The sequence below is a fragment of the Orbicella faveolata genome, unplaced genomic scaffold (genome assembly GCF_042242905.1).
Source record: "Orbicella faveolata isolate gen_17 unplaced genomic scaffold, um_ofav_v1 contig_12, whole genome shotgun sequence".
In the NCBI taxonomy this organism is placed as follows: Eukaryota; Metazoa; Cnidaria; class Anthozoa; order Scleractinia; family Merulinidae; genus Orbicella; species Orbicella faveolata.
Window position 1 is genome coordinate 2,209,510 of NW_028301539.1, and position 23,619 is coordinate 2,233,128.

The 23,619-nt window shown below is 40.6% G+C and overlaps 3 protein-coding genes across 7 annotated transcripts in view; all 3 read left to right on the plus strand.

Moving 5' to 3' along the window:
* LOC110045097 (uncharacterized) overlaps positions 1 to 9,643 on the plus strand; it is a 112,353-nt gene extending 102,710 nt beyond the window's left edge. For 3 of the 5 annotated variants that reach the window (XM_089281997.1, XM_089281998.1, XM_089282001.1), the window contains 13 exons: positions 500 to 706; positions 1,167 to 1,400; positions 1,915 to 2,127; positions 2,637 to 2,855; positions 3,414 to 3,635; positions 4,320 to 4,538; positions 5,042 to 5,248; positions 5,618 to 5,821; positions 6,399 to 6,620; positions 7,178 to 7,402; positions 8,066 to 8,284; positions 8,519 to 8,734; positions 9,232 to 9,643. In XM_089281997.1, coding sequence (XP_089138123.1) covers positions 500 to 706; positions 1,167 to 1,400; positions 1,915 to 2,127; positions 2,637 to 2,855; positions 3,414 to 3,635; positions 4,320 to 4,538; positions 5,042 to 5,248; positions 5,618 to 5,821; positions 6,399 to 6,620; positions 7,178 to 7,402; positions 8,066 to 8,284; positions 8,519 to 8,734; positions 9,232 to 9,278 — 2,654 coding nt within the window. In that variant the 3' untranslated portion in view covers positions 9,279 to 9,643. The other 2 variants (XM_089281999.1, XM_089282000.1) reach the window with 2 other exon arrangements.
* Positions 9,644 to 10,170: 527 nt separating this feature from the next.
* Positions 10,171 to 15,105, plus strand: LOC149116087 (agrin-like). Its single transcript, XM_089276812.1, has 6 exons — positions 10,171 to 10,453; positions 11,237 to 11,446; positions 11,931 to 12,140; positions 12,320 to 12,541; positions 12,980 to 13,269; positions 14,064 to 15,105. Exons 1-6 carry the CDS (start codon positions 10,171 to 10,173, stop codon positions 14,442 to 14,444), a joined length of 1,596 nt encoding a protein of 531 aa, XP_089132938.1. The 3' UTR covers positions 14,445 to 15,105.
* Positions 15,106 to 16,397: 1,292 nt separating this feature from the next.
* On the plus strand, positions 16,398 to 23,602 carry LOC149116088 (pikachurin-like). Its single transcript, XM_089282002.1, has 9 exons — positions 16,398 to 16,775; positions 17,517 to 17,729; positions 18,312 to 18,559; positions 18,761 to 18,965; positions 19,757 to 19,978; positions 20,815 to 21,071; positions 21,469 to 21,794; positions 22,417 to 22,688; positions 23,217 to 23,602. The coding sequence occupies exons 1-8, from the start codon at positions 16,420 to 16,422 to the stop codon at positions 22,660 to 22,662; spliced, it is 2,073 nt and encodes a 690-aa protein (XP_089138128.1). The 5' UTR covers positions 16,398 to 16,419; the 3' UTR covers positions 22,663 to 22,688; positions 23,217 to 23,602.
* The last annotated feature ends 17 nt before the right edge of the window (positions 23,603 to 23,619 follow it).

Genomic DNA, 23,619 nt, shown 5'->3' on the forward strand with positions numbered 1-23,619 from the left:
AATGATAATGTAATAGAAGGCAGGAACGCAGTCTGTTGCTGCCGAGATTGAAATTCAAGACAGAAGATTAGTTTTAGCGAAACTTTTGTAATGCGTCGGTTGCTAAATGAAGCAATCAAAGGGGACTTGGAGAGCTGATTTTCCGGGTGTTATGCCTTCTTCGGAGCTAGCGATGTCTGAAAATGACCTTTTTACGCATGTCAAAATTAACTGACATCTTGTTAAACAGGCTTGCACGTGACTTCACACATCGAAAGCTTTCGTTTGAGTGTTTACACATAGTTTTACAACTTTTTACAACTTTTGTTCACTGAAATGTTGTAACCACCTTGCAATACAATAAAATCATAAAGAAATGTACCAAGAATTAAAATCACGTATACAGCCATTCCATTGCTATTGTCTAGTGACGGTTCCCGTTGCGGTTTTCTTAAACCCTCTAATTTTTATCTATGAATGTACTTCATTTAACTCGCATTAATCTGTCTTGTCCTATCAGCTCCGTGCTCCAAATCAGTCTGCCCTTCAGACCAAGACTGTAAGGTGGATTCTCAAGGTAAAGCTGTCTGTAGTTGTCCTGATTTCTGTCCCAGTTTGGGCGAGCCCGTGTGCGGCAGTGATGGCAAAACGTACGAAAATAGATGCAAAGCAAGGAAGGAATCATGTGAGAAGAACAAACGGCTCTTTATTAAACCTGGCAGCTGTGGTAAGTAACCATTTAACATGTACAGATTCAAGGTTATAGTTTTTTGATGGTCATAGATCATGTTCAGTAGACAGAAGGTCGAGTTTCTCAGGTGAAGTTATCAACTTCTATAGCTCAATTAAATTCATGGCTTCTTTTCCAGAGTGCGTTGAAGCCAAATCGTTTTTGCTATTAAATATAGGAGTATAAAAGTTTCTTTTTTTTTCTTTTCCGTCTTGAAATTTCCTGAGGTGGTCCCGATATCTTTCAGGTTTTGATAAACACGTAGAAGATAAAAAGCGCTATACCTTCTAGATTAATTCCAACTTCAAAAACTCACCCTGAAATTGGAATGCTATCCTTTTCTAATTATTACGTCGCTTAGATATCTGTTAAATGACTCGCTTTCTCCTCCTTGTGGTAGAACTTGTACGTTGCGCATGCGTCTGCTTTATACCAATCGCGTGCCTGTGATTTTCAGGGTTAGTGGTCACTCCATGTTCGCTGAAGAGTTGTATCAACCACGCCTTGTGTGCCAGTAAATCGGGTTCAGTGGAATGCCGCTGTCCAGATGTGCGCGACTGTTCCGCTGGGAAGGTCCCCGTGTGCGGCAGCGATGGAACTACTCATAAAGTGTACAACAACATGTGCTTTATGAAGGTCGACTCCTGCAGGAAGGGCAAGAGAATCAGCCCAGTCGTTACTGAAAAATGCGGTGAGCATTGGTTAAGGTCGATGCATTCAGTTTTTACAACTCTGTCAGTTCCAAAATTCGGATAATTAGCGTGCAAAGGTTATCGGGCCCGGAAGACCGGGACTAGAAGGTTAAGTGATAGGGCTGGGGGATTCCGTCCTTTTAAAGGAAATTCAATCTATGAGAGATGAAAAAAAAAAGACAAGTTGAAACGATCCTTTAAGAAATTATTAGCAATCATCGGTAGGACGAAAACACCAAACTATGAAAGTCGTTATTAAATCGTTCCAAACTTAATTCTAAGTTACAACAAACCTAACGTTACTCGTTCCAGACTGGCTCTGGACATGAATACATTCTTGTTCATGCTAATATACTAATCAGTTCTAACCTAAAATAGCCCGTTTCTGAGTTGACCTAAGTCTCTTTATCAAAGCGAGACCTGGTGTGCACTCGCGATTCCAAAATCCACAGTGTCTTTTGTACAATTATTCTGGTTTCCATTGTTGATAATTATTCTTAATTGTCGCCACAGCTCCTTGTGATACAGCCAACTGCGACAGCCAGGCAACATGTGAAGTGAAGGACAACAAAGCAAAGTGTGTGTGTCCGTCCGAGGCTGACTGTCCTTGGAAAGTAGACTTGATCTGCGGTTCTGATGGTCAGAGCTACTTGAACGAGTGTGTCATGAAGGCCAAGTCTTGTAAAGCAGGAAAGAAAGTCTCACGCAAAAGGAGGGGTTATTGTGGTGAGTAGACAGTAAGTGGTTTAATGACAGACTGACGGACTGTATGACTGTCTGTCTGTCTGTCTGACTGACTGACTAACTGTATGAATGAATGACTGTCTGTCTTTCTGTCTGTTTGCCTGTCTGAATGACGGATGGAGCGACTGACCAACCGACGACCAACCGGCTGACTGACTGACTGAGTGACCGACGGACTGACCCCCTGACCCACTAGGCCGACCGGCCCACTGTTCGGCCCACTGAATGACTGCCTGACCGACCAACTGACTGATCCATCCACCAAACAACCGGCTGACCGACCAGTCGACCAGCCAGCGGATAGACCGACTGACCAATCGACCAGCCAGCGGATAGACCGACCGACCACATCGAGGCGTGCGAATTTAACAAGTAAAGCTTGTTTATATTCTCGCTTCCCTTGGACCAAGTGAGCTTGCGGTAACATAGAGTTAAGAAGGAGAGGTTCGACTTAATACTATTTGCTGATTCAGTGTTTTTATTCTCTACAGTTATCTGTGATTTGGTGAAGTGCTTAGCTCCAAACTCTCAATGTTTCGTCAAAGCCAACGGTCATCACGAGTGTCGCTGTCCTCGAGAGGATGAATGTCCGTTGTCTGGCGAGAAGGTGTGCGGAAGCGACGGTAAAACGTACGACAATGAATGCAAACTAAAGGCACAGGCGTGCAAAGGGTCCGGCGGACTTGTGGTCACTAAACAAGACAGATGTGGTAAGGTCTATAGTATTGTTTTGTGCGAATTGACAGTTTGTGTCTGTTAGCTGTGTGAGAAATAAGGCGTGATTATGAAAGAAGATGGTGAGCAGAGTGAGAAGTGTTTCCCAAAAGGGCTTTCTAACGTACCCATATTGGATGGAAATGTTAAGACAAAAATTCGCGTTTGTTGAAAATGTATTCTTCAATTCAAATGATGGTGGATAGGTTGGCAAGAGTGACGAATGTGTCACTTAATTTGATTTCAAATCAAATATCTCGGCTGAACGGAAGCACTACCGACTGAAAGTTGGTAACGACGTTCCGTAAGAAAAACAAGGTACAAAACGCCACCATTCCTTTTCCCCACCCCTCCCTTACTGCTTTCTCATTTTAGCCCAAACAAGACCTCCCTCATTTTCTTTAAATTTGAGAGTTCCATGTATACGGTTGTCCTAATAATACGCCAGATTTATTGTTTACTTCAGCTAGATTTTACCGGCTCTTTGGTAGCCGGATTTATTGGGCTACCATTGGAATATAATTTATTTTTTTCCTGTGGTGGTTCCACTTCAGATACTTGCAACGGAATGAAATGCCCCGCGAATCAAGTCTGTAAACTGGTGAAAGGCAAGGCAACTTGTCAGTGCCCGAATGTCCGTGACTGCAGTTACTCTCCGGCGCCGGTCTGCGGTTCAGATGGCAATGCGTATCCTAATGAATGTTATCTCCTTGTCAAGTCTTGCCTCGCTGCTTTGGAGAATAAATCATTGAACCTGTCACACAAAGGCAAATGTGGTAAGTCACTTGTGCCTTGAAAAGTTAAGTACTTGCGTTATTTGTGTCATATCGTTTTCTTAGCTTCTCAGGTGCCGAACCAAAACCAATGGTCATCTGGCTCTCGTTACGTTATTTATTGGACCTTTCCTACGATTGTATGTTTTCCCGCGCTTGATCCTGATTGGTCAGTTCATTGCGCTGTGTAGGCTGAGATTCACATTGACTTCGTTTTGTTATAGTTATGTCTAAGCTAACGTAATCCCAGTTAATGAAATAAAACATCGAGCTAACAATAAGTCACTGTACTAACCGAATCACAGAGAAGGAGTGGGAACAAACAATAAACTATCCCGTGCTTGTGTTTAGTTTTCCTCAAAGCAGCTCAGTCACGGTATTTTGAGTTATTTTGGCTACGTACAAAATCACCTTTCAATTGAAGGAAACCTGAAAATAATAGTTTACTACGATAGAAAAGCACTTCAGAGATACTAATAAACCATAAAGGAACAAGGATGATCAAGGATGGAGAAGATTGACACAGATTACAAACGACGAACTTGAAGAATTTTAAGCTAAGGTTTTCAAGATGCACAAGCCGTGACAAAACTCCTTTAAGTTGGCGTTGAAGAAATGAATGTTCTCTCCAGTTAGGTTGGTGATCAGATGGTGTACTCTTTTGAGTGCATTCTTTGTTTTTTTCAGCAGGCGGATGCAACATCATAAAGTGTCCAAAGTATGCGGTGTGTCATAACGCCCCTGATGGAACACCCACATGTGTGTGTCCGAAGAAAGACGACTGTGTGCCCGTGGTTAAACCAGTGTGTGGCACTGATGGCAAAACTTACATCAACGAGTGTCTTATGAAGGTTATCGCTTGTGAAAAGAGAGAAAACACGGACAAGAGAAAAGACGGAGTTTGTGGTAAGATGAGAGCCGGGTATATCTCCAAAAAAACTTCTTATGGCTTTTTCGATTTCCATGTGTGATATCATTGAAGCAGTTTTTAGATTTTGGTTGTTTAAGCTGCTGTAATGGAGCACATCAGATTACTCCAGCTAATTCACAGGTTGTCATGGCAGCAAAAAGGATTATTTCTAAAGAAGGTCTCGATTTTCCAAGAATGTTTGATTAGTGATGGTATATACCCCAACGTGGAGGAAGACTTGTTGGGAAACCAGTCCTGCGCTGCCGAGGATGGAAGTGCGTTGCAATTTCACAAACATGAAAACCTGAGGCTGCATGTTTCAAGTTTGTCTTGAATAACCTTTTAACTTTTCAAACCTTTTTTTTCTTTGGTTTTCGGATCTTGCTCTGCAAAATTGAGTTAAAATCCAAATTATTGACAGGCCATAAATGAAGGCATTACTCGGCTTAAATAAATAAACGCCATCCAAGTTAACTATCCTGTACCTGTTTTATTTCAGAGCCGTGTAGATTCGTTGTATGCGCAAATCAAACCAAATGTGAAGTTCAACCTGACGGTGGCACCCGCTGCGTCTGCCAGTCAAGAGCTGAATGCCCAGATACAGAGGAACCCGTATGTGGAAGTGACGGCATCACGTATGACAATGAGTGCTATTTTAAGGCTGCTGCCTGCGGACGTAAGATGGAAATGAAACAAGGGAAATGCGGTGAGTGAAGACGATTGCGTTGTGCAAAGAAAAGTGTCGCCGTCACCCTTGGGTTCTGTGCTCAATGTGAAATAACCCTCGCTAAGTAAAGAGGGCAGTTACCTTCGCTTACATGACGCGTTTTTCTCGTTGAACTATTTTATAATTTAAAAAAATGTTCTTAAATCTTTATCGCGGTTATGTTACTAAGAAATGCCAATAGAAATATTTCGACTAAAGCGTGTTAGCGTTTACAGATTGATTCTGTTTGCAGGTCCTCGTAGATTTCCCATTGTACTGGTTATCATAGTTTGGGCTGCGGAACAGTTGTTACTTGATAAGTTTGTAACGAGCGTATGTAAACTCATCTGCTCATTTTTTTTTATTTAGATCCATGCTCATTCCATGTTTGCAAGTCGTACCAGGATTGTGTTGTTGTTGACAACAAAGCCAAGTGCCAGTGCCCGAGATGTGCTTCTCCGGACGAGCGTGTGTGTGCTGATAACGGAAGGTCTTACCCCAGCAAGTGTTATATGAGAGCCAAAGCATGCAAGATCAAACGAGAACTCAATGTGGTTAAGAAAGGAGAATGCGGTATTGAATTCAAATCTGCGTATTATTCAGTTTTATTTTGCTTTCTCTGTAATGTTGGTCATGCTGGAAACAGGGTTCGTGCAGAGTGCGGAATTCTGGACAAAAAAGTATAAAAATCTACTACAAACTATTTTCAAGACCATAAAAAGTATGAAAAATGACGATAAAATCTGGAAAAACTGAAACAAAAACGTCTGGAATTTTCACCAAGCTGCAGCTATGTAATGCTTGTTTGCTGAGTGAAATGCTTGTCAGCCCGCTCAAACTTCTTGCAAACTTCATCTTAGCCAAAATGTGCAATCGTAGAATCCCACGAACTCTCTCCACCCTTTACTCTGACATTACAATTTTTTGTCTACATTGCCTTGCGGTTTCTGTGCTTTGGCGATGCATCATGGTTAAAGTTTGGAGCTTCCTTTTATCGAGGTTTGGATTCCTGTTGTTTACTCATAACTCTGAGTCTAGAAAAGAAAATATTGGTTTGGAAAATGCACGGGAAAAGTGCAAACTCTGTAAAAAGCTGCCATGTAAAACGAGCCCGTCTCCTTACTTATATTTTCTTTCTTGTATTTAACAGATGCTTGCGCTTTTGAGCGCTGTGGTGTATACCAGCGTTGCGTTATTGATAGTAACAAACAAGCAAGGTGTGTATGTCCATCTCCGCTCCAGTGCCTGCGCGAACAGGCAGCCTTGCCCGTGTGTGGTAGTGACGGTAAGACGTACTCCAGTGAGTGTGCGTTGAGGGCAGAGAACTGTGGGAAACACCCGAAGGCTCTGCTTCAGTTTATTGGGGAGTGCGGTTAGTATTTATTCTCGAAATAGATAACTTTAAGATCATTAAAGGAAAGTTTACAAATAACTGACCTTTTTTACTCAAAGTATTTCATTTTTTTTCTGGCCCTTTTTGCTACGGCGGGAAACGGAATAAAACATGTCGTTTTAGAAATTCCATCAGACGATTTGGCACCCATGTTCATTAGTAATGTGATTTTTTTGTCGGCCAAACACAAACCTGGTTGAAATCAATTTGTATGAAACTGTTTTATTACACGGATATCGTTTTCATGTATAAAGCTACCTTGAGGATAGCTAGTCTCGAAAACGGTTGTCTAAATTTTTCGTGTTTCTCATGTGCAATCAGTCACACACTTCCCCATTCTTTCTCTTTCTTGTTGTATGGAGTTTTATGATCATTTGTCTATGTTTCTTTACCCTACTGAAGAATTATTTTGATGGTCCTTCAACCCAAAGCAAAAAGTTTCCAACATCACTAAAACCATGACTAATATGTTCAAGAATCACTACAACATATCTTGGCCCAACTTTTTCAAACATTTTGACCTATTTGTATTGCAGGCCTAGTTGTGTTGCCTTGCTCCAGTATTTCATGTCGGTATGGCGCGAGGTGTCGCTTCACAAGAGGTTACCCAGAGTGCACCTGTCCCGTGGAAAGTGAATGTCCTGTTGATGTGAAACCCGTGTGTGGTAGTGACGGGAGGAACTATCCCAACGAATGTGTGATGACTGCTAGAGCTTGTCTGATGAGAAAAGATGTTTCAGCCGCATATGACGGAATATGTGGTACGAGAATATTAGATCAATGTATCAGCTAAGAAAAGACAACATTGATTTCGCTTTTGTTTCCATGGCACCTACACATATCTTACATTCTCTGTTAAACACTCCCTCGGGAAGCATTTATTTCAAATGCCATTGTCGCTTTGGGAGGAGGAGGGGGCTTATAGAAGGCGTTGGTTCTTATACAAAACAGTGTACTTTCACGGTGCTTCTGTCAAACTGGAGTTGAAACTGCTACTAAGAAATAATTACTACAACCTGACAGCTGAGATGACAGCATCCCAAAAACCTGTTATGGACTAGTATACTATCTCTTAAGGGGAGACACGCTCCGAGTTGCTTCAGACTTCCGTATTGAAAATAGGGACGCTTAATTTGATAGGTGGTCGATGGTTTACAGTTGAAGTAAGATATTCATTTTAGCATTTTTAGGATACTAAAAGTGATCCCAGAAGTAAATATTGTTAAAACTGCGTAGTTCTTTTGTCAAAATAAATGTAGAAAAGGGAACAACGAAACACAAATTGACGCTGGCGTCTCTACGTTGGTGAAGAGTCAACCAAACGATACCATCTTAGTCGAACCCATTGAAAGAAGAAAACTAGTTGTCGGGTCTTGGGATTATGCGATGGACGTAACGCATTTTCTTCATCGTTCTGTTCACAGTTGTATGTCGTTTGGCAAATTGTGAGAGGTTCTTTGCCAGATGCGAGATAACCCAGACAGGACTAGCTCAATGTGTGTGCCCTGAGGTAGAAGATTGCCCCGTGGAAGATGATGAAGTTTGCGCCAGTGACAAAAAGACGTACGCCACAGAATGCCACATGAGAGTAGCGGCCTGTGCGTCCAAGACCCCGCTACGTGTCGAGAAAAAAGGACCCTGTGGTATGTGTTCTAATGGAGAGTTTGTTGATACGGAACGGAAATTTTTGAGCGGTTTTCAGTTGAGTGTCGAATGTAATTCGTATTTGCTTTGGTTTGGCATCAATACTCTAAAAGATTGGCTTAAAAAAACTCGCGCCACTCCAGTGTTTACTTAGAATTCTTTAAACCTGTCCTATCCTATCCTAAAGCTCGATTGCAATTGTGGTTATACTGTGTTTTATTTTCTGTCCTTAGCAACATGCGCGGACATCGAGTGTGCCAACTACGCAAAGTGTGTCACTGTTAACAGGCAACCCACATGTCAATGCCCCAAGGAAAGCGATTGTACCACTAAAACGCTAGCTTCCGTCTGTGGGTCGGATGGCGAGGTATACGACAATGAGTGTTACATGCAGGTAACCTCGTGTGAAGCGGGACAGTTGATCACCAAGAAGAATGACGGAATCTGTGGTATGTTGAATGATCAACTTCAGGTATCAAACCAAAACTAAACGAATCACACAATGCCAGTCACAACGAGCGCAAACATTGAAAGTTTGCCGTATAATTGAATTTACTTTCGGGCAAGTAATTCCTTATACAAGGATAAAATTAGACGCAGGCTTTATGGCTCAGTGTTCTCGGGCTTTGCAAGCGTCCACATTCACGAGATGTCCTTGAGATGTCCTTGTTCAATGCATGACTGAGATGAACGTTTGGAAAGAGTCTAATGTGATATCTGACTGATCTGGTACCCTTTTATCACAGGCGTTGTAGTTTTTCATTGCCAGGCAGACTTAGTTGGATCATTTACCCAACGTTAAATCTTCATCTTTCACTTGCTAACAGCAAACTCTATTTGTTAATTGTTGCTTTGTTTTAAATTAGTCTTTATCTTAACCCAAGTGTTTTGTTTTGCCTTTTTTCTTATTTCATGACATTGATGGATTTCACTTTTCTTGGTTCAGCTCGAGGTAAGCTAAGACAAGTTTTAAAAGTTGTTACGTCCTTATGAATTTCAGGATTCTAATAAAAAAAAAAAACAGGAAGAATAGCGCTGCATCCTTTGGTTTTCTCGTCAAAGGCCTAGAATCACCCGATGACATCTACATTGGTCGATAGTTAAATCATTATTATGGTCAAATTATTTCCAGTCCGGTATCTTTATCCAGTGAGGTTAATTCTGCGTACGAGCTAAGTGGTCCATCAGGCCGGCGCCTATCTCCGGCCTGTTTCTGTGTCCAATCAGCAACCTGGAACGTGAATAACTACCAGCCATAAAGAGTTCTTACAGGAAATCATCCACAGCGAGAAGTTCTGGTCATATTTCTGCATGAGGCAATATCTATATTGGAAACTCGAGCCCACGTGCGACAAAAACATGTTAAAAATAGCTAGTTGAAGTCAGTCTTTCTCAGTTGGAACCAGAATCACAAAGTTACTGTTGGGTAACCAGACAGTGTTGTCATGGAGACGACGTTATTGGATAAAACAAACACAGTAACAACATATTAGATTGCTTTCGTCATCACTGCTACCATGATGACGATTGATCTTTTTTTACACTCGTTTTGTAAGATAACAACTGTTAGGCCGGGGTACTATTCTTACCGGAACTAACGCTAGCACGATGATGTCACGTGAAAAATTCGATTACCTCGTTTATATTAATGGCGTTCGATGTGCATCACCTATGCACTGCCCGTGTTATTGAGCTGAAAGTTCAGTCAGTCAAGTAATATTGGAAATCCTGGCTCTTCCTTTGCGAAAAATCCGTCCGACTTTCTTTCCTTTTCTTAACGAAATAAGCCTTCTGTGTTATGTTAACACAAATTTGCATGTTCTTCAACGGTCTTTATTCGCAGTTCATATTTGAACACTGTTTTTCTGCTAAGTTCTGCTAAGCCATGCTCTTATATCCAAACTACAATTCTTCAACTCTGTTTTATCGAACTACTTTTTTTCCTTTCCACACAGAAGATCCGTGCTCAACCAAGCAATGTCCTTTCTTCTCTGAATGCACTTTAGACGAGAACAGAGAAGCGCAGTGCGCATGCGTACAGCGATGTTCTCTCGTCTTTGATCCTGTGTGTGCCAGCGATGGTGAAACATACCCCAATGAATGCGTGTTTAAAATAACAGCGTGCGCTCTGAATGGGAACTTGACTCTTTTGCATCCAGGCCAATGCAGTGAGTTTCCTTGTCTTTTGTCCTCCACTTCTTTCTTTTATTTCTCTTTCAATTTATTTCTATTGCACAGATTGATGTGACATTCTGAACACCAAAACTTTGTGGCGTTTTCTACTATCTTTTATTTGCTGTTCTGTTTCTATGTTTCGATTTTCCTTTAAAGTTATTAACGTATTCATCCCATTAGTCCAGTTCTCCACTCCCTCTGTCACGAGCGTAGTGTTGCGTGACAGAGACAGGCCAGAGCTGGACTACCATCCCATCTGCTACCTTTAGAAAACTCGTTTTAACATTGCCACCTAAAACTGCGAATGTCATCGTCCACTGCACTCTGTTTGGTTGTTTTGGATGTTTGTTTCTGTTTTATTTCCTTCCTCTAACTTCCATATTAGTGTTGTTCTCCTGTGATTTAAGGCCCCTTTCTAAGAAACAAGGTTCAGTTTCCATTCCTTTATACTGTAAAAATGCAACCCTTAGTCAACTTCTGGTGTATATCAACCTATCAACTATTCTTCTTATTTTCCATTATTTGTTATGGTACTAGTGAGAAGACTTTATTTGAGCATCAGGCAATTACCTTCGGTGGTCTCTTCCTTCTCACAATTCGTATTCTTTGTTTTGACGTATAGTTTGAAAACAGGTTAGCTCTTGATCACTGAACCTCGCACGTGATTAACACGTGCCTGGTTTGTGAGGACGATTTGCTGTTTACGATTCTCCACGTGCTTTAATCTTTTCCCTTTTCCCGTTTCACTTTTTCTCTTGGTATTCACACTTCTTCAGCTCCTTGTTCCACGGTAACTTGTCAGCGTTATGCTGAGTGTGTGTCTACTGATAACGCTACCGGAGTGTGTGTCTGTCCTCGTGAGTGTCCATACCAGCGCAGCCCTGTTTGCGGCAGTGATGGAAAGACTTATATCAATGACTGTCATCTTAGAGTTGCTTCATGTAGGCGTAAAGCAAACGTGTCTGTTCGCTACGCTGGAGAATGCAGTAAGTGGAGGCTTTTCACATTAATCAATTTATCAATTTATCAATTGATTTCTCTTCCAGAGATCGAGACATCTAAACCTTTAGCCATCTGTTCTTAATCTTTCAATTCTTCTGATTTTAAATAGCTTCGCATGAGAGCAAATCACTACGCTCCACTCTTAGTTGTTGAAACTTGTTACGCTTGTAGTAATTGCTTATTTGTTTGTGTACAAATCTTCCAATTCTTTTACTTTTAATTTTTGTCGTATGATAGCAAGTTACAACCCGCCTCTCTCAGTTGTTGAGATTTGGCCAACAAAGAAACTCGGTGTACTTGTAATAATTGTTTATTTGTTTGCCAACAAATCTGGTTCTGTTTACTTCTGTTTCCATTTTCCCTGCAAATAAGGTATTAAATCCATCTTTCTCTGTGACCATCGATGCTTCATTCAAATCTTTCTCGTCTGTTCTCTCTACTTCCTAAAATCTTTTTGTGACGTCGCAGATCCTTGCCACTCCAAGAGGTGTCCACCTTACGCTCAGTGTGTGCCTCAGTCAAGGACCTTCGCGGTGTGTGTGTGTCCGAGCAAATGCCCACTGGTGTATGACCCAACATGCGGCACAGATCGCAAAAGCTACTTCAATCTGTGTGCTCTTCAGCTGGCAGCCTGTCAATCAAACTCGACAGTGACAGCTGCTTATAAGGGAACGTGTGGTATGAAGATTGACAGTTTCATCTTTTTTTCTTAGTTTGCCGATGCTAATAAAGGAACTTTTCTATCGGTTTTCTTGCTTTTAGAATAAGGCTCACATACATAATTGGCTGCTTTCCCACTGTACCAATTTCTTGTTTTTCTATTCTTCGTCTCTTTCCACTGTCTTTCTTCCTTCCAGACAGTCCCACAACACCTTGCGCTCGCAAGGGTTGTCCTCCACACGCCAGGTGTGTTGTATCTAATGGTTCAGCCAAGTGCTTGTGCGCTAAATCCTGCTCGCCATCCATTATCTTCGTTTGTGGGAGTAATGGTAAAACTTACAGTAGCACTTGTGAATTGGAAAAGGACGCTTGTGATAGTAATGTGGTTATTACAGTCGCGCGCAAAGGATTTTGCAAAAGTAAGTGAAAATGGCACTCACTTAATGCGGTCAGTGAATCGTGCTTTTTCTTAAGAGAAGTCATTCATCACTGATATCACCCATTACCCATAGGAAACTTATAGAAAATGAATAAAGGTAAACTTTTCCCTGTGTCTGCCAAAAGGCAAATCCCTGTCCCCCACGGACATTTCTGGATCTTTCTTTTCTTTTCTCGTTTTTTTGTATTTGAATTTCGCACCTTATTTACATAACTTACATTACTTATTAATTGAAAAAAAATTACGTGCACTTGAAACTTGGAGATCAGACCTAAGTTGTAAGTTGTTCAGTGTTTGATAAGCTTTGCTCTCCTGTCATCTTTCTCTATGATATACTGGCCACTTTCTGGAGACAAGTTCTCCTTAAGTTCGGAATTTTAGCTAATAATGCAATACTAACGTACTAACCATCTTTAATATTGTTTAACTTTCTTTCAAGCTCCATGTTACGAAGGAAAATGTAAATATGGTGGATTCTGCGAGCGTATTACCAACACAACAGCTCGCTGTAGATGCAGGTTGTGTCACTTTAGATACAAACCTGTTTGTGGTAGTGATAAAAGGTCTTACCTAAACCAATGTTTGCTTAGACGTCATGCCTGTCTTACCCAGTCTCCTATTTCTGTGGTGCGACACGGACGATGTTGTAAGTCCATTCATGTGCCGTGCTTTTTTTTCTTAATCAGCGCCATTATAATCAACTTGAATGCTCTTTAATATATTAACTGCAAATATTGAATCAGTGGCACTACTTGTCCTACATTCAATGGTGTCATGTTCTTATTTTGTGAACCTCCTTGTCCAATAATTTTATCGTTTTACTATTTATCTTTGAACAACATGAAAGTTTTGTTTCTACATCTTATTATCCTGTTTTGTTTTCTCCTCAAAATGAGAAACAAATTTCATCTCAAACCTTTCCTTCTTCATCCAGTGTTCGTTATATAATGTGTCTACAATTGCTCACTCTTGCCAGCATGCACTCGCACTACCTGTCAGTATGGCGCCAAATGTGTGCTCCAGGAGGATGGGTCCGAGTCGTGCCAGTGCCCTCTCAGCTGCCCTTTATCTTATGAACCCGTATGTGCTAACAACAAGAAAACATACGTTAACCGCTGTGCTCTTGATCTGGACACGTGTCTGACTAATGGATCAGTTGTACTCGCACATGAAGGAAAATGTTGTAAGGAAACTAAATCTTCTTCTGTCTTATTACTCTTTTTTTTTAATTTATTGGTCCCCTTGTGTCTTAATATTGGTGCGTTTGGGTTATATAAGTCACTGTGTTGTCTTTGACCGAAAGAGCCAAAACTAATGCATCAAATGCCAGACAATTAACAACGAAGTAGCGCCTTAAAATGAAAATTAACTGGTTCTAAAATACTAAGGGATGTTGTATGTTTTCAATTTTCTCTTTCAAGGAATATTGGTCAACTATACAACTTTACAACTATATAACTAACTGCATTTGTCTCAATTTCGGGAAAAAATTCCATCCTTGACATCCTAGTCTATTCAAGAGAAATCTTTCTTTATTCTCCAACTCTCAAACATATAATTTCCCTCCACATTTCTTCATTCGTATTACACGTCTTTACACGATACTCCACTGCCTTTTACCATCTCTACTTCTTTTAGTCCTGGGCTGCGTTGAAACTAAATGCCATTTCTATTCCTCGTGTGTGGAGCGACCGAACGGACAGGCGGAGTGTTTGTGCAATGAGAAATGCACTCTTAAGTTCGAGCCAGTTTGTGGCAGCAACGGCAAAACGTATATCAACGAATGCCTCATGCGTGCTGATGCCTGCAAACAACGAAAGAGCTTCGTGGTGTTGCAGAAAGGAGCATGTAGTAAGTCATGTTTGTCTTGTCTTTTTGTGTGACTTTTTTCCCCTTTTGCTGTGCCTGTACGGCCATGCGCTCATTTGGACATTTTGGTTTTCACATTGGCGTGAACAAACTTGTCTCCCTGTTTTAGGGTGGTCAGAAGTGACTAAACAGAGTTATATCGACTGTTATCACGCCAATCACTATTCATTATGCTCCCTCTTTCTTTAATCTCTTTCTTTAATTTTTGAACGTCGGTGAGAGAATTTGCGCTCACAACATCTTGTTTCTCTTCTGTCTTTGTAACTTGTCTTTTTGAGGGTTGAGGTGTTTGGTAAACTCTGCACTATATTGGTAATCCTGGAGTTGTTTGTATATCTTGTCATGCACGTTTTTGAAAATATTCATCCCATCAAAACATTTTATCTTCAGCCTTGTTGTTCAATTCAACATTCTCTTTTGATTTGTTCTTTTCGGCAAACCCTGTGGCTTTTTTATTACTTGCCGCTTTTTCTTTGACAAATAGATTTCGTGTTCTCCTCGTTTTTAGCCAACGATTAAACTTGCTGTCTTCGTGAAAGAGAGAATAGTCTAGCTTGACACGAGGACGTAAGGGAATAGAAGAGTTCATCTTCTTTCTTTTCTTGTCATCTTCTCTTTCTTTCTCAGCTCCTTGCGCCCTTCTCAAGTGTGATTTCTATGCTAAGTGCGAGGTGCAGCTGGATGGGTCTCTTGAGTGTGTCTGTCCGAAACAGTGTCCACTGTCCTTTGATCCTGTGTGTGGTAGTGACGTTAAGTCGTATCCCAACGAGTGCACTCTTCAAGTGGAGTCCTGCAGAACCAAAACTCGCATCACTGTAACTAAACGAGGACAGTGTGGTGCGTATTCCCTCAACATTCGAGAACGGGCTTTTATTCATCCGGGAACAAATTCTTTCTCATCTGGGACCAGACTTTTTATATCTAGGAACAAGCTCTCGCTTACTCGGGAACGAGTTCGTGCCCATCCGGGAACAATCTCTTGTCCATCCGGGAACGATCTCTTGCCCATCCGGGAAAGAGCTCTTGCCCATATAAGGCCCTACACAACCTTGTCTTTCTTTTCTTGTTCTCTCAGGCAACTGTAAGATGTGACAGATTATGATGGTTGGGCCAGTAAAGAACTGCTTGTCTTCAAACGGCTTTCAAACGTTTTCCTTTCAAAAACAACAGTCATTAAGTACAGATTATAAATGCTGACTTTCTATGAAACCCTTGAAGTTGTTTCTTGAGTTTGTTAAGCTTTCGCCCACGTTTTCGTGAACGTAATTTACTCTGTTCACTTTCTTTGCTTCAATTCTGTCTGTATGTATGTATTTGTACAATCTCTGGTGCTCTCTTCAGTCTGTACTGGTGGAAACTGCCGTGCTAGCAGAACTGGAAGAACAATAAACAGCAGCCCAGTCACCGGGAAATCCAGTCTATGGTTCTCTGTAGAGAAGCCACTGAGACTCCGTAAGTTCTATATCTTTAATCGTGTTTGGAAGTTTTCTCTTGGATTTCTTCTTTCTTCCTGTCTCAGGTGTGAAGCAGTTTGCTCAATCAAGTCTATGGTGTTTTTACTCAAGTTGTAACTTCCTTCAAATGGATTAGTCTTCTTTTGTTCTTCTCGTTTTATAGCTCTATAGTTTATTGAGCTATGCAGGCTTTTCAATCTGCCGCCATGCTTAGTGGCTCTCTTGTATTACACGTACATCTAGCAACATCTTAGTCGTTTGCCGAAGATCTTTTTCTTCTCTTTGTAGTTTGTTGCTTGAAACTTGATTTTCTGGAGTACTTTACACAGATTTGGTCTTCACGCATTTAATTAATAGTTACAGTATACAGATTCGTCGTTGCCTTTTTCAATTGTCATAGAGGAGAGGTTTCTTTGAAGCGGAGCATTTCTTTAAACGTCGTCGTAGTTTCTGTTTTGGTCAAGCGAGAACAGTTAGTTTTTTCAACCGAGTCCATTTTGATTCTGACCAGCACAATCAAAGTTCTAGTTATTGAATGAGCTTAAAAATTAGCCCCACGTATAGTGGAACTTCTTTAAAACGGACACACAAGAGGCAGAGACGAGGTTCCATTTTAACTTCCCAAATTCGGCCAAAAATCACGTGCCCTTCACTTATTAACCGCTTAGTTGTTATCGTTTGTTATTTCCTGTTAGACGTGTCTATCGGTTTCAAAGGTGATTCCTACATGCAGTACAAACCTTTGTCACAAGTGAAGAACACAGCGGATATTCAAATGGCCTTCCGACCTATCAGTCGATCTGGCGTTATCCTAAGTAACAAAGCCTCGGGGAGGAATCGCAACAATGATTTCATCTTTATCATCTTGAAACGCGGAAGAGTCATTTTCAGGTAGGTTATCACCTGGCAAGATATTCTACGCTACTGCAATGTTTTGTTTTGGCTAGTTATGTGAGATTCGGTATTTTTTTCATACCCAATCTCACCAAAGTTGATTTCTTTCAATTGACGCGTTAATTATTGTATTCACTTATCTCGCACCGTATCGCACCCTATCGCACCGTATCGTACCGTATCGTACCGCATCGTGTCGTATCGTATCTTATTATATGGAGAAGAGTGTTTTACTGGGAACTAAACCACTCGTAGATTCCATACGCCACTTCATCCGGGACCCGAGTGGCGTATTTTCCGTATGTCACCTTTGTGAGTGTCGTATCGTTCAATGACGTCACGATTCCCGCCTTTTGCTTTTGTTGAATTGGTTTCTCCATATAATAAAAAGAACATTAAACGTTGGCTCGAAGATATGAATTTTATGTTCTCGTGGCAAGAACAATATCTCACGAGTGAGCTTCGCTCACTCGTGAGATATTGTTCTTGCCACGAGAACATAAAATTCATATCTTCTCGCCACCGTGTGATATCCTCTATATATTGCACTGTGTTGTTTTTCATTTCCAAATGCACTTTTTTTGAAAAAATCATTCCATTCTACTTTTGACGGAGGAAATTTTTTCTCTCAAAATATGGCAAACACTCCCAGTTGGGCCGAAAAACATTTCCTTAGCTTCAAATCACTCAGTACGCTATACGTGTCTTTACATTTTCTTTTCAATTATATCGTTTCAGCTATGATCTGGGTAAAGGTCCAGCAAGTATTATAAGCGACCTACAGGTTGAGATGAATCAGTGGAATCAGCTCCAGGTGCACAGAGAAGGCATTAACGGCTACCTTGTGCTGAACGGGCAGCGCGTGACTGGCTCGTCCGCATCGGGCGCATCGCAGTTGAATTTAGATACTGACATGTACCTTGGAGGAGGAGTCCAAGGCGTTTCTGAAAAGTGAGGAAGGACAATTCTTATGCCCTATATTATTAATTCTCAATACTGCTTTATAGTGATTAATCCATGCCCGGAGATGGAGCGTTCAGATTGGAAACCCAAGCTGGTTTTAGATTTTCGTTCTATTTGAGCAAATCTTTTGAGCAAACCTGTTCTGCATTCCATTTTTGTTTTGATGCAGTCATCCCCAGGCCTCTTTTAGTTGTGGCTCGATCATCGCCCTGATTATATGTTAGATTTTTGTTCCAGCTCCCATGAACATTCCAACAATCTGGATTAACTAAATCCGAAACTGCATGGGTTAAAAGGAACGCTACCTTAATTAAAATTGTGGTTAAGGAACACTGGTCGCAATATGGTAAGTCTTTTTTTGGCGCAGAAATCTCAATTTCTTTATCAAGGTAGGCATATCCCGGGAAGGTTATAATAAACCAAAAACAAACAGGTTAGGGCGAACCTGACAAATTTAGCCTCTTTTAAGATGTACCATTAGTCGTTTGACATCATTCCCCTAACGGATTTATCCCTCCATAAACTCGCTTGCAATAATTTTCCAACCCCAAAATTTTGTTATCGATGTAGGTATGCAAACTTGCTGGGTACCAGAGCTGGTTTTTTCGGATCCATCAAGAATCTAATCATCAACGGCGTATACTATGACCTTGGGTATCCTGGCCAAGCCGTTGCGGAGTGGAAAGTAGTTCAGAACAGCAATTTCGATCCTTGTATGATGACTCCGTGTTTACATGGCGGGACATGCTCTGTGGATGGCGACAGGATCCAATGTGACTGCCCGAATGGATTCCTGGGTGATCGCTGTGAAATAAGAGGTGTGTGGTGTGGCATTAAATATTTTTTCGTATTTCCTTCAGGTGGTGCCGGTGATAATAATGACGATGACGATGACGATGATGATGAGGATGATGATAATATTTAATGAGGAAACCCAACTCGCCATGTCATTATTGTGAATTGAAGGATTATAGCCATTAGATCTTAATAAACCGATGGTTTCTTCACCTCTCTTTTAGCCAATGTGCCTTATTTCCAAGGCGGGGCAATTGGTGGTTCGTACATGGAGTTATCTCTGGAGCTGATGATTGCACAGAAAGATGAATTCGCTGCTATTTTTGACATACGTCCAGAACAAGCGTCTGGCCTCATAATGTACGCAGAATCTGCCAAGGATGATGATTTTATCTCGTTAGCCATGATTGGAGGATATGTGGAATTTAGGTAGGGAACGAAACAACCGCATAGCTGTGTTGTTCTTTTATCAACGTAGTTTGTCATCCTTTGATGGCTCCCTTCTCTTTGGAGCTGTAGTCTCGCCAGTGGCCTTAGGTTATCCCTCAGTGCCTTTCCTTTAAGTACTACGTAGTTAAATCCGTCTTCTCTTCTGGCCGCGGCTCTGAAAGTATCTCGGATCCATAGCGATCAATAATGATCGACGATTTTAATTTATTGTTTGCTTCTATCTACTGCATTACCTGCGCTTTGTGCAAAATGCTATTCACAACATGAACATTGGTGAAGTAGGGATAACACCCTGATAGAAAAACAACGTTCAACACGTCTCTAAACCTAACATTTTAATCTTGTTGGCATTTTTCTAAAAGATGATAGTTTGTCGACCTTTCCCTTATTCAAGGGAACATACTCTGAGAGTCTAGAACTTCAAGACGCAAATTTACCCTTCAGATTGATCAGAACCTGTGACTCCCCACGATTTCAATAAACGTCTTCTGAGAAGTAAATAAGTTATTTAATAAAAAAAAAAGTAAACGAAGAAGTCAATTATTAATTAAGTAAGTAAGTAAGTAAGTAAGTAAGTAAGTAAGTAAGTAAGTAATTAAATTGTACTTTCAAGACGTGCTACCCAAAGTCTTTCAATTTACTTTAACAAAACGTTGATGTTCTGAACGTTAGTTTTGCGACATCGATGTGACGGTTAAGTAATCTTTACCAATTACAAGTGGATGTAATTTGATTGATAAAATTTGCTTTTTGTGCTTTTTGAAATGTAGATTCAATCTTGGACAAGGCGTCACAAAAATATCTACAGATTTCACTTTGCAACTTGAACAATGGCATCACGTCGAGATCATCCGTGAAGGATTACGAGGGACACTGATTGTGGACTTCAAGAACAGCTTCACGGCTGTGGCTTCGGGAAAGTGGGTAAATCTGGATTTAGGACAAAGCAAGGTGTACCTGGGTGGAGCGACAAATATTCTTGAAGACAGAATGTAAGTAATCAAGTGAAAGAACTAGACAGTTTTAAAAACCCTTTTCACGGTTAACTTTGTAATATTATCCAGCATGCATGTGAGGCAATTTCGGGCAATTTCGTAGTTTCCGCCCGAAATTGCCTCGCTTCCACGTCGGATTGCGTTGCAATGAAAGTGAAAAACGTTAACCGTGAAAAGGGCTATTTCGTATATTTTTGCGGCCTGTTTGCGCGATCAGATGTAAGTTGTTCATTGGTTGCAGTTTGAGGTTTTCTAAAGGTTAATTAAATATCGTTACTTGATAGATTTAAATTTTAAAAGCGATTTTCCATTTATCCATGTTTATTAGTACTTGGATTTGATTGTGATTAGTTTTTAATTTTGTACTCTTACCTTAGTTACTGAGGACCTCTCTGAAAACCATGCAATGTGACGTGAGCTTCCTCCGTAAAGATTATTTATTATTATTATTATTATTATTAGTCTATTAGTCTTGCAAGTTCGAAGCCTGTTGACGATTACTGTTTTCCACAATCAAATCGACTAAGATGTATATAACCGTTTGTTTGCTTAATTTACCTTTTTGCCAACAGTAAAGATGTGCAGTAACTTGCTTCACCACTTTAATTCGACAAAACAATATTTTTCATGGAAAAGTTTCGAGGAAGTGGAGGGGTCGTTCCTTGTTAGATCAAGATACAAAAAACCATTCTCAGTCAAGCGTCGGAACCAAGTCGGACGAACCATCTGCATCCAGCAATCCATGGGTGTTATAATATAGTTTATCTTACCTTTTTCTTCGTTCGTGAGGATGAAAGAAACGGCAATAAAACGCGTCAATTTTCTTTGTTTAGCTTTCAGAGGACTAGAACGAGAAACAGCTTCAAAGGGTGCATCCGGGATGTCGAATCCGAATACGAAGACTTACGAGAGAGACCGCTGGACCTGACGTTCTCAGAGAAGGAGGATGTCACAAGAGTGTTCAAAAATGTGAAAAAATGTGGCTGCAAGGACTTGAAATGTCAAAATGGCGGTCAGTGCGTGTCGAGGCTGAATGATTTCCGCTGTGAATGTAAACTGGGTTTCACAGGACCACAGTGTGAGACTGAAAGTAAGTACTGAACTGTGCAAAAGGGAAGTTAAAGAGGGTTAAAAATTGGGCTGGAAATAGAAGCGCATAGGAACAAATAAAAACAATGTTCATATATACGTCCTGATATACCGCAAAATACCGATTTGTAAACCTTCTACTTTAATTTTACAACTTTGTGAAAGCCGATATATTTAAGTTTCCAGATTCGCCACGAAATAATAAGATAAAATCGAAAAATAAAACCTTCAATGGAAGTATATAAATACACGTTAAGTGGTAAAAATGATTACGAATCAAAATAGCGATGGTTACAACATTTAGTCGAAGTCTAAAGTGAAAAAAATATAAAAGTAGTAGAGAAATCATCTAAAAGATTTAACAATAACTGAGATCCCTATGATTTTCATCCTGTTAGGTTGTGGCAACGATACTGTGGTTGACCTGGGATTTGCGCTGGATGGCTCCAATTCAATAGACGCTAATGAGTACCGCCTGACAAAGGACTTTGTCAAGGACATCATCAGGATGTTTTATGTCTCGCAGTCTGGGACCCATGTGGGTCTGCTCGAGTACGCTGCAAGGGCGAACATTAGAGTTGGATTTAATGATTTTTATGATACAGACGAACTTCTTGAGTACGTGGAAGACTTAAAACAGTCCAGTGGTGCAGCTACTAATATCGGAATAGGTCTGAAGAAGACACTCTCGTTGTTTTCCAAAAGATATGAAATGAGAGATGAGGTAAGGCTGATTCAGAGTACGAGTTGTTCAAAGCCCGATTAAGCTAACCCAGGATTGGCGAGAAGTTTGATTTCAGTTTTGTAACTTTTCGATGAGGTTTTCTGTTAACATTTTGTGTCCTTCTGTTCTGAGTCTGAATAATCACAAACTACACAAAACATAAGGAGTTAAATACATTTTTAGAAAAGAGATGAATACTTCGGTTAACTTTTAGACCTGGGTTAAAGTTAACCGGTTTTCGAACAACCCGGTCCTGTAGACTAAAATTAACGTGTTTAAATGAATGTGTCATGATAGATTAAATCATTTATTTCCTAATGTACAAAATTGTGTTTGATTCTAAGAGAACTTAAATAATGCTTAAACTAAAATAATGCTTTCCGCAGTTGGAAAACTTTTATCATTGGATGTAAATGGTAAATCCTACATCTTAACACTGCAACTTAAAGTTACAGACTAAATTACATGACTCGCAAATTGTTAAATTTTCTGAGCCCGCGATATTCCGCACCGCCGTTGCTAAGCGGCATTACCTCCATTTGTGTCCTGCCAGCTTTACGCGTGACACTTTTTGCACCGAGTACACGCAAGTGTCACGCCACTGGTTTCCTTTTATTCATAGGTGCCAAAAGTGTTCGTTTTCTTCACGGATGGGACAAACACGGACGGCGACGATTTGACTATTTACACGCGGCAACTGGAGAAGAGAGGAATCAAGACGCTAGCCATTGGAGTAGGAAGTGATACAGATAAAGATGAACTGACCACTATCGCCTCTGGCTCCGCAGACAATGTGTTCAGAATAGAGGAGTTTGAGGAATTGAAACTTGTTATACAGGAATTGATTACATCGCTGTGTCCAAGGTGACTTGCCGGAGCGTCACACGATACAAGGTGAGTTAGACCAGCTTGTGAGGGATTTTGGAAGCCGCTGGGTATCAAGAGTGTCGGAGATCTTGACCGAAAACGGAAGACACGCGAAAATAACTCTGTCTTCTATTAACTTGGAGTTAAATTCAGCACTGTTGTCCTGGAGGGGAGGACGGTGGGTAGGAAGGGAGAGAGGGAGGGAGGGAGGGAGAGAGAGAGGGAGAGACGGAGGAAGGGAAAGTGGACAGACTTATTATAATAAATGGTTGTTTGATAGAGTGGCTGACTATCGCATCTCGAGCTCGTCTTCCTAAAAGCAGTTTCTTTAGGACAAATAACTTTTTTAGACTGGTCCAGTGTTGTTACTTTTCTTTAGCAAGTGACAAAACTAGCATTGGCTGGTTTACATAACTTTGTTATTTCTTTCCCAGCTTGTTACACAAAGTGACTTTATTTCGTAGGTTACTTCAGATACTACGTTCATATGATAAATTGGTTGTGTTACTTGGAAATTGTGGCGTCATTTACACACATCTCTCTTTGAATCTGCAGATGAAACCGAAACCTAGCAGAATAGTCTCCAAGAAGCATGTGGAAAACCATTTATCGCTTTAACACGCTTAATTACAATTATATAAAGTAACAGAAGTAAGCTCTTTAAAGACTTTTGTTCTTGAAATTTTGAACCTAGCTCTTGGTGGCTAACAATCAATCGATCGTTAAACGTGCATGACTAAGTAATCGTTTGGCGAAGAGCAAACGTTAAAATGGTCTAGCCTTTTGTAATCAAAGTAATAACAGCAAGAAATAAATGAACATTAAATAGGAAACAGAAGCTATAGTGTATACATCAAGTGTTTGGTTTTTTACTGCTTTAATTTTGAACTCTTTTGTAAGCCTTGAAGATTTGACATAATAAAAAAAGTGCTAACCCATGATATCTCTACGTGGATCT

What these genes read in the sequence shown, in the direction of transcription:
- LOC149116087 (XM_089276812.1), top strand. Translation starts at nt 10,171, where the DNA reads ATGCTCTTATATCCAAACTACAATTCTTCAACTCTGTTTTATCGAACT. An exon ending in TCGCTACGCTGGAGAATGCA is followed by an intron (nt 11,447 to 11,930) that starts GTAAGTGGAGGC and finishes GTGACGTCGCAG; the next exon opens with ATCCTTGCCACTCCAAGAGG. An exon ending in TGCTTATAAGGGAACGTGTG is followed by an intron (nt 12,141 to 12,319) that starts GTATGAAGATTG and finishes TCTTCCTTCCAG; the next exon opens with ACAGTCCCACAACACCTTGC.
- LOC149116088 (XM_089282002.1), top strand. Translation starts at nt 16,420, where the DNA reads ATGAGCTTAAAAATTAGCCCCACGTATAGTGGAACTTCTTTAAAACGG. An exon ending in TGATCGCTGTGAAATAAGAG is followed by an intron (nt 18,560 to 18,760) that starts GTGTGTGGTGTG and finishes CCTCTCTTTTAG; the next exon opens with CCAATGTGCCTTATTTCCAA. An exon ending in GGAGGATATGTGGAATTTAG is followed by an intron (nt 18,966 to 19,756) that starts GTAGGGAACGAA and finishes TTTGAAATGTAG; the next exon opens with ATTCAATCTTGGACAAGGCG.